Source organism: Pangasianodon hypophthalmus, chromosome 11 (assembly GCF_027358585.1).
Source record: "Pangasianodon hypophthalmus isolate fPanHyp1 chromosome 11, fPanHyp1.pri, whole genome shotgun sequence".
Lineage (NCBI taxonomy): Eukaryota > Metazoa > Chordata > Actinopteri > Siluriformes > Pangasiidae > Pangasianodon > Pangasianodon hypophthalmus.
The window spans coordinates 3,571,339-3,581,697 of NC_069720.1; the positions used below are offsets into that span (position 1 = coordinate 3,571,339).

Genomic DNA, 10,359 nt, shown 5'->3' on the forward strand with positions numbered 1-10,359 from the left:
TTGGTAAAACAACCAGTATTGTGTGTTTTTTGTCATAGCCATTAAAGATGAATTTAAAAAGTATAAACAATTTATAAAACATTTTTACAGTAGGAAAATGCTTTAAAATGTGAAAGGCTTAATAATAACTTTATAACATATTCATAAGAATTTAATATGTAATGTTTAATCATTTATGAATCATTTATTTTTTATTTGTAAACTACAGGTAAGTTAGTAGTAACCCATATACAGTAATGATAATGTACATAATAATAAACATGAAGCTTCAATAATGGCTCTACATTATAATGAGTTGAATTCATGAATCAGAAGGTGCAAGAACTCATTCACACGGACTTGTTTGGTGTGCACTTTGCATAATCCAATGCTTATAATAAAGGGATCTTTTTTTTTTAAAAAAAAACAACTTTTATCGTTGATATTGTGAAGCTTTCTGTTTAGGACAAGTTTATGTAACATTTCAGGAAGGAGTCTTGAGTTACTGTAAAACCTATTAAACCTATTTGTAAATATTTTTAGCGTCTACTGGCAGATAATGTCAAATTTTCAACATTTTTTGATTTCTAGAAAGAAGTAAAATTATCTGTCAATAGAATGACAGAATTACAGGCCTGAAAATTGTAAAAGCATCTACAAAAGAGGCTGAGTAATATTTGGATTTATAATAATCTCTTGCACACATTCAAGGAATTTTCAGTTGCTAAGATATAGATTTTTTTGCAGTGTAACATTTTTGTCTTAGTAACATCAAGAGAGAGGAACAAGAGAAGCTGATGAGGAAATGTCTGTTTATATTTGCTCTAACATAAGTGATAACAGGAACTAGCCTGTGTTGCAGACGTTACATAACATTGGATGGAACTATAAAAGTTAAAATCCCAAATGGCTATGGTATAAGCGGAATAACACACTTCTGGCCATGCTGTTACAAGAAAAAAATCATTTTATTTAGTGGATTATTAATTCCACTTTGCATCAGGCTGAATCACACCACCCCATCATGTGTTATTCCTTACTTAATTCATCCTATATTAAGGGTAAACTTTATGTGTATAATTTAGTTTACTGAGCTTATGTAACTACTTTATTATGAGTTGTTGTGTTTTTTGCCAATTCCCACTCACCAGCCAGCTCTCCTAGTCTATCTACCCTCTTCTACATACATGAGCCCACAGATGCCCATGATTGGCTAGTGTTACTGTGATTGACAGGGGAGAGAGAATATGCCATCCTTCCCACCTAGACCTTCCCATATTTAAACTAAATGTTAGTCTGTTTAAATGATCGTTTAAAATATATTGAGTAATTATGTAATTATCACCATTATCGTCAAGTTTTAATTTTATAAATAAATCTTTTGTTGAGGAAAAATTCAAGAATTCAAGAATGAATTCAAGAAGAGAAAGTGAAGTGATTAAAGAGCAGTTACGGTTAGAATAAAACGTCAGGGTTTTCACAAAGCATGAGTTTGTTCATTTACCAATTAACCTACATCACAACAATTAACATTTGGTACAGTATGTACTCACTGAAGCCTCGAGTTTCAAAGAAGGTTCTAGAAAGATTAGCGAATAGCCTGTAAACAAATTAATTATACAAATGCCTATGAAAGGAAAGGTTTTAGTTGTAAAGCTGCTTGGTTATTGCTTACTGATTATGTGCCAATATGGTGTGTGACCAGGTGAATGATGATGAATAAATGATTACCACATCTATTAGCTTATTGGCTTATGATCATGTTGTAAAAGAAGTTCATTAGAAGGCATTATTATCAGTTTTTAGAATAATGCATTACTAATCTAGTTTTCAAGGGAATACTGTGACACGTCTGAATGCAGAAAAAGGAATTTATTTATAACAGTTACAAAGAACAAAATATTTAAAAGCATTCTTTATCTTACATACGCTGTACAGAGGTGGCACGTATTTGATTCTAAATGATTCTGCAAAAGGAACTAGAAGTATTAAATAGAAAACCGAAAATATTAAAGTTGATGAAAAAATATGAAATATTTCATTTATCTACTGTACAAAATAAGAAAGAAAGAGAATTGAGTTGAAAATGGAATCCATAATATGGTACCCTGATACAGTGTTTAGGCCTTTTACATGATCAAAAAAAAAAAAAAGTATTTTACATAACAATACGATGGTCTTGCCATCTTATAATAGCTAAAGAAAAATCTTGGCCTCTTTGGTTCCACGGTTCCGTATAATACATTTGAACAGAATTTATTTTACGTCTATAAAAATAACTTTTATTTCAATGGCAAGTTTTTTTTTCTTTTCTTTTACTCATAATGCAACTTTTTCAGTGCAAACATCATATCATAACAACCATTCGTTCAGAGAAGGAAGCGAAAGACATTTCAAGTATTGAAAGATAGTATACAACTACTAGCTAGTTTGTCTGAAGTGGGTCGGTACTATACATTGCATAGTTTGTGCGGCACTTATTTGAAAAAAGGATTGTGAGCGAGCACAGGTGTGCCACTTGGTACCCTTTAAAGGCATTTCAATTAGCAAGTGCTATAAAATGTGCATTTAGGGTGGGGTTTTTTGTTTTTTTTTTTTGCAAGTGTGATGCTGCACCCTTAACCAACTGAAAAATGGCAACTTGAGAGAAGAAATGTAATATACTACAGTTCTTTTAAGTACTTTTGGAAGTGTTTTTTTCTTCTTCAAACAGCACGGTAACAAACACATAGGCAGAGATTGACAGACATAATTCCTTTCACTCTGTGTACAGATTTTTTACACAAATGAGCAAACTCTCTAGACAGGATTGAAGCATTACAGAAAAGATTCATGTCTCCTGCTATATAAAAAGCCCTTGTACTAGGTAATGGCAAAATGCCTACTCATGTCCTGCTGTAGTAAGACCCACTAACATGAATACTTGAGAAAGCAGCATGTCTTAGACAATATGGGTCAGTTGTTTGACAGAGTTGGACAGATGAATACTGCTTGATGGAGACTCTTAAATGGATTGGTTGTCGTGTTTTCCAATGGAGTGGTTAAGCGAAGTGCTGCTGTTGAAAGGAGTAAATGGGGAGTTGGTCAGTGCTTTTGTATACAGTGAAAGAGGCATAGTTGAGAAATTCTGGGAAAACGACCCTTTCCTAAGGCTTCTCTCATCTCAATTTCCCAACATGGCCATTTTAGAGGAGAGAAGCAAAGAAACAGCAATAACCTGTGACACAACTTTCTCATCTCTTTGACATCAACACCTACTGTACAAACCTGTGCTCTTAGAATAAGACTGTATCTCACATAAATGAGTCTACCAGAAAGATATTAACCAACATAAATATATGTACAAAAGATTTGTGCATGCATGGGTGTGTGGGTGTGGACATCAAGGTGACTGTTTACCCAGCTGTTCATAAATATCACTTTACAATAATTCGTTCCATCAATGAACGTTTACAGAGTTACGAATCTTTAAAAAAAAAAAAAAAAAAGCCATGCTCAAGCGCATCCACACTCCTCTACGATCATGTTGGGTACATCACGCTTGACGATGTTATATTCATCATCAAAGTACAGCATGGACATGGTGCTGAGTTTGGTGGGGATACAGCAGGAGTTCATGGAGCCTGGACTCATCCCCCTCATGCGGTACTGGTTCACTACAGCGGTGTGAAATGACGACGCCGACCCTGGAACGCCAGCCATGTACGCCGGGCAGCTTCCCTCACAGTAGTTGCCATAGTAGCCCGATGGCGCGATGATCCAGTCGTTCCAGCCGATGAGGCGGAAGTCAATGTAGAACTGCTGGCGGCAGCACAGGCCGCTGGTACCATCACACTCCAGGCCGCGCTTGCGGATGCGGTGCTTGCTGTCTGTTGCACGTGCCTGCACCACCAAGAACGGTCGGTGCGACTCATCACCCGAGTTCACCAGTACAGGCAGAACGCCTGCTTCCTCGCAGCCTTCGCACCGAACATCCAGGTTCTGCCTTCGTGTACCTTTGGAGAACACTAGTTGCACAGCATCAGTGAGGGGAAACGTGTGCCAGCCGCTGCGTTTCAGCTCCACACGCTTCTCCACCAGGTTCCACTTGCTGCCCAGGCCCGGTTCCTGATAGTACACTTTAACCATGACCTTCCTTCGAGTGCCCTTCTCCAACAAACTAGGCAAGAGTTTAAAGTACAGCCACAGGTTTGCCTGAGACACATAGAGGTTCTGGTTGCCTTCATTGGAGATGATGAAGAAGAGGCTGGACTTCGAAGACAGCAAATCGTCTACGAGACGGGGAAGAAAAGATGAAAGGTTAGGTCATTGAAAGGTCATCAAACATAGCTGAAACAGCAGGTGCACACTCTGTGTAGCCAGTAAAAGTTTTTCAGTTGAAAACCTGAGGCTGTGTCACTATAATAGCCAGGCCCGGACAGAAGGCTGAGGACATTAACATGCTGAGAGGGCAGTAGATCGCTCACATTGCCATGAATGGGCTCCCTAACTGGGAACACTTCAACCTAAAGCGATCAAATGGTGTTAGTGTTTCACATTAAACGACAATGTGGGTGGGAGGAGTTGTCAGAGTCCGTTCCTCTGCCACGTCTCCCTCTTTCTCGCTCTGTTCACTCTGACTCTCCTTCCTCACTCACTAAATCTGACCCGCATGAACTTCCAAGCATTCTCTCTTTATCCGATTCAAACATATTAACATCTCTGTAACAGTCTTTTGAGTTTGCGGCTCAATTAAAATTGGGAGAAGTGTGAACTCCCGCAGCTCCTTTTTGGTGAAGGGGGCCACAGCGACATTCTCTGAGCTTGCCTGTGTGTCTGATGACAGCGTGGGCTGCTACGTTAGCCCAGTTGGCCACGAGTTAAGGTGGAGATGAGGAGAGGGAGCCTATTTGGGCATAGTTAGAAGGTTCAAAGCCTTGGCAATGAACACCGTGATGACACCTCAGAGAGGACACAACAAGTTTTGTGATGTTGAAAGCAATCCAACCAAACACTCTGCATATGACTAGAAAAGGACACTTAAATTAATGACACTTAAATTAAAAATAACAAATAGATATTATTTTGGGTGCATGTGTGTGTGTATAGGTGGTTGTTACTTTTAAGGCAGAAGTACATAACTGCCGTCTTAAGATAAAAATAAATCACAAAAAGTACAAGGGAAAGTAACAGTTAGAGTTATTTCATTGTATCTTTGATAGAGGGCATTCAATTATAATAACATAATAGAGAGTATAATATCTGACCATTGCAAACAAATGCATAAAAGCATGTCGTGAAATAGTAAAGTAGAAGTACATGCTATAAGTAACTTCTGGAGCCTTAAGTCTTGGTTTTATGTCTGGTTTTATGTCTGGTTTTAACCCTGCTGTAGGTAAATTGCTCTAGGCCATATAACAAAGTGCATTAGGCGTTGTAGCAAACAGATTAGTTGAAACTTCAAGGAACTCCGTAACATGGCACAACATCCAGCATCTACCAAAAGAATCTCGCTTACTTCCCAGTTTCTGCACACTAGCCCTTAATAATTCATCATATATCTTCAGCCTGCAGGGATCGTATAGTACAAAGTCCAAAAGACAGCTGTCAGAGAATGCAAATTGGAGAATTAGTGGAGAAAGACAAATCTACGAGGTCAAAAGCCTCAGAAGTTAAGCCTGGCCACTACATGGAGGGCAGGACAATACCTGGGTGGGCCCCAGTGCCAGCAACAATACACACCACTCAGCATGCCTCCACCTGCACAAGCTCTCACGGCTGGGAGAAGTAATCTCCATGTCATTACTCAACGTCTCCGTACGCAATCGACCACAACCACCTGGACACCAATGAAGGACAGTTTAGCCACATGAAGTGCTGTGTGTTAAGCCCTGTTGCACAATAGTTACTAATTTAATTTGTTAGAACGGTTGGAGAAAATAACTCATATTAGAACAGCAGTTCATGTATAAAATAATAAAAACTTCGGACAGAATCATGTAATCAAGTGTTGTGTACATGTGAGATAGCATTACATTTCAGTCCCATATTGCGAACTATATTTAAAGTAAGAGGTTTGACACAGCAGTGGATGAAACACTGACACGCCGGCTCCTTCTCACCTGTAATGTCAACCACAATTAAGATGTAAGAGGAATAGACGAGCCCCAGTTTGCCTGCATTTCCAGCACTGAGCCATTCTTAAAGAAAAATCCACAGATCCCTGTGTCCTTGGGTCACCCTGCATTTTTAATGAGACGCATGAGCAGCCAAGCCGACATGCCAAGCGGTTCACAAATCCAAGGCTGAAGCCAAATCTACAGCCTCCTGAAAAGTACTCAGTGCTTATTAAATGCTTGCAATTAGGCATTATGCATAAAGGAACTGGGGTCTGGTTAGCTGAATTTCAAATCAGCTGGATATTTTCAATAAGCTTTATTATTTTTTTTTTTTGAAAGTTATACAGAATAGGGCAGAGGTGAATTTTGGTCCCGCACAAGGAAACACTGTGCATTAGGTTTGTACCGATAGGAAATGTGGCTAATTATGGTTCCACTGTGCCGGCTATGAATATTTTCCCTGTCATAAAATGCCACCAAGTTTCCTTTTGGCACACTGTTCACGGAGCTTGATGCTGAGCCATGGATTATCATAGCAAGCGGGCCAAGAGCGAAAGGCCCACATGCATCACTTGGAAAGAGCCAGGGCCACAGATGATGATAGAGACCAATTAAGCACTGTCATCACATATACTGCAATATCTCATGTATATCATGTGTGTTCTATGATTCAGTTATCACAAATACTTGATATAAGAGACCAATAAAGAAAATGCACACTAATATGTAATATGTCATTTCTGTCATCACTTATCTAATTAATCAGCTCTGATTTTAATCTGCTCTTACCCCAGGTGGTGCAAGTAATAAAATGCTTTGCATGGTGTCATGACTAAAGAACATTCTAATAGAAAGCGATAATTGTTTTCACATGCTGTTTAACAATACATATAAAAAGAGTGCTTAACTCTACCTTTCCTGTTGCTAGGGTACACTTTTTGTACCTTTAGTACGCAAGTTTAGCTAGAAATGTAATAGTGCATGTAGTGTATCTTTAAAGCTTTACTCAAAAAATGAATTATGTATCTTATTTCATTTTTAAAGGAACACTATATGCATATTTCCAGGCCAGAGATGGAACAAACGATACCAGTACCATCCCTGCGAAGGGGCAAGATACAATCTAGTACTATTTCTTTCTGAAAGTGTATAGAAAAATCACATCATTTGTCTAGGCAACCGGATACTTGAGTGTAACAATGCAAAATTCATGGCAACAGATCTATGTACAAACACAAATTGCCTCTTGAAGCTAAACCAGGCTTTACTGTGCACAAAGACCAGCTTAGCGATTTGATTGTGCCCAAGTGGTTGCAGTGGTCTTTGCTATGTTATGTTCTCTACACTCCATTGTAGCATGATGTTTACAGTGGATGAGGGAGGCAGGAAAAGCATCTCTCTCTCTCTCTCACACACACACACACACACACACTCACACACAGTGTTTATAGATACCTCGTGCCAACACATACCCATGGGAATGTTTGGTTCATACTGATCCCACAGTAAAGCAAACACAAGTAATGCAGACTGAAACGCAGCCTGAATGTTGAATATTTTAGTGACACCAATGTTATAAATATAATTAATAATCACACGTGTGGCACGTGCGCACAGGTATTGTGCAGGTATAGTGCAGATGCTCGGGTGAACACACACCTGTTTCTGCAAAACTGATGATTTCTGACGTTTCCTCCTCGACGTCATTGGCGTGACTCGCGTGCCCGTCCACGTCGGGGATCTCGACCCTGCCGTCCTCGCGCACCTTCCCGGCGTGCAGCTTTCGCAGCGCGGTCACCATGGCCGCCTTTGGTATGGACTGAGTGATGTTGGGTCTCTCCCTCATCTGCAGCCTGGTCAGGATGTGCCTCTTGACCGCCTCCACGAACTCCGCGTCCATCCTCCCCGAGTCGGCCGGCTGCGCGAGACCGCACGACGCGCACGACTCGCGCGACGCCGTCGTGTGCGCCTGGCTTTCCGGCGCCGGCGTGCAGCGCACGGAGAGCGCCCAGGCTATGAGACAAAGCACCTTGAAAAGGGAACTTCTCATTCTTTAAGAGCGAAAAAGAAAGCACAGAAAGACGAGTCGCGAGTCTTCGCGTGGAGGATGAACTTGCCCAACTTGTGCTCGTAAGGTTTTAGAAGTGGTTCAGGCTCGTCCCAGATGAGAATGTTCTTAGCGCAAGAGCAAGTTGTAACATCCAGTCTTCCTGTAAGGATGCACTAAGATCTTCCATGCGAGGATTTCCAGACTTCATTGAAATTGGATGAAATCATGAAAGAAGCATCTTTTTCTTAGATCTTCAGTTCTTGGTGGGTCACTGATGCGCGATTGAAAACTGAAAATCACGTTTTTGTCATAGTACAAGGTGACTTTATTGTCTCCCCGGTCCTACTTGATAAAGTCTCAGCATCGGTGGCACTTCAGCGTCATGCCATGGCTGGAGAGATTATAATGGAAGCAGTATTACAGAGTGAAACACTGCAGTTAAAGCCCATGCATGTAGCCTGATAAGCTGCCCAGTCTCTGATCAGTTCAAAATATCCATAATGAAAGAAAATAAAAAGATGCCACTACTACTTTTTTTTTTTTTTTTCCCCGCACAGCACAATAGCTACGTGCTTGACATTCGCCTTTCGTTTCAGGTCCTGTCTTTCTTTGTCTGATGTGTCGTCTTCCAGTTTGCGCTGTCCAAGTAGCTCTTCATCGCTTTCATGGACACGGTGATGCGCTCGTGTGAGCAGCTTTAACCCCTTGCGATCGCAACATTGTACCGCTTTAGACACAAACTTTTTATACACGAGCAGGAACCACGTGGGTCGAGCAGCCAACAGGAGTTCCCTGAAGCGGATTAAAGCCTCAAGCAAACGGAGTGCGACTTCCTGATGGGGCTCTGTCCATGTGGACGCATGGCATCCTTAGCGACCTGAAGTGCACACTTTCGTCGCAGTCTGTGACGCACAGTCCAGTGGCTCTCAAAGTGGGGTCCGGGGACCTCCAGGGGTCTGGGATTTTACAAATCCCAACCCAGCATTATCAAAATTTATTACACCTATTATTATATTCTTCTGAATAAACAGTTAACTGAATTAAATAGGTTTAACCCAAACCTCAAAGCTATACAGCTCTAATAAACAGCCAAAATATTACTGTACAGATTACACTGTAAATCTGTAATGGGGGGGAATGTGGGATTTATTTTGCTTTTAAAGGGCTCCCTGGCTAAAAGTTTGAGAACCCCTGGCTTAGTTAATTTCACACAGTCTACTGTTATTCCTTTGAAATACTCAGCAGGATACTTTCCCTGTAAGGTAACTCACCTTTCAGGCATTTCGGGCATTTGTCTACAAAAATCATTAAAATGCAGTTCAGGGATGTTCATTCCCTTTCATGAAACACATTAAGAAATCGAATTCACGCACCTCATTAGTGCATGTATAAAGTAAGTGGTGTAACAAGAAACCTATAAAGCCTTTAGTAATTCAAAGGAAGTTTGGGGTGCCATTAAATTTACAAATATGTAGGTAATGTTTCAGTAAAACATATCTGAACACAGGAAAGGTGTCCTTCAAAACAATATATTTCAGAGTAATAATATAAAACTTAATGAACCCTATCCACAGCATTTAAAATAAATAAATAAATCAATAAATAAATTTTCCATGAATGTGTGAATCCATTCAGCATGTCATGCCTGAAACATCCTTTTCCATGAATCATGCATTTATACACATGATGAAAAATGGAGTGTCCCACAACACTGACTCAACTCTGTCACCTGAACACATTCACCCCTATGAAATATTTGGGATATTCCACAAGTCATATGTTCAACAGAAAGCGGCATCACCAGAATTTCCTGAAGATCATGGGAAGAAGAAAAGTACTGTCATTCTTTTTCTTCATTTTCAAAGATATTGTGATGTTGATTAACAAGATCACTTGGAAAGTTTTGTAACGTCTTTCCCACAGTGACACGGAAGAGAGTTTCTCGCATAAGCGGTTTATTGGACCAGGCTTCTGTTGGCCGCAGCCACACCAGCTTAGAACGCAACCGAAAACTATTTCCTTTCCAATCCCAACAATCCGCAATCCTAAATTTTACCTCCTCCTCCCCCTAGTCCCTGTAGGTCGCTACAGTACTCTCCTGTTACCCAATTATAGATAGGAAATAAATTATTAATTTAAAACAAAATTAAGCAAATCATTAGAATGTCCTTAATGTCCTCATGCCATTAGGCATGACTGCTGGTTAACCACATTGTGTGCGCATTTGCTAAT

The 10,359-nt window shown here is 40.1% G+C and overlaps 1 protein-coding gene across 1 annotated transcript; it reads right to left on the reverse strand.

Annotated features, from left to right (window-relative positions):
* Nucleotides 1-1,836: 1,836 nt before the first annotated feature.
* LOC113536512 (inhibin beta B chain) lies at nucleotides 1,837-9,002 on the reverse strand. The gene is made up of 2 exons (XM_026930486.3): nucleotides 7,737-9,002; nucleotides 1,837-4,250 (listed from the first exon to the last, which is right to left on the reverse strand). The coding sequence occupies exons 1-2, from the start codon at nucleotides 8,125-8,127 to the stop codon at nucleotides 3,475-3,477; spliced, it is 1,167 nt and encodes a 388-aa protein (XP_026786287.1). The 5' UTR covers nucleotides 8,128-9,002; the 3' UTR covers nucleotides 1,837-3,474.
* Nucleotides 9,003-10,359: the final 1,357 nt, after the last annotated feature.

Excerpts from the sequence above, each read along its gene's own strand:
- LOC113536512 (XM_026930486.3), bottom strand. The coding sequence starts at position 8,127 with ATGAGAAGTTCCCTTTTCAAGGTGCTTTGTCTCATAGCCTGGGCGCTC. Across the intron at positions 4,251-7,736 it reads CATCAGTTTTGCAGAAACAG|ACGATTTGCTGTCTTCGAAG; the intron begins GTGTGTGTTCAC and ends CCCGTCTCGTAG.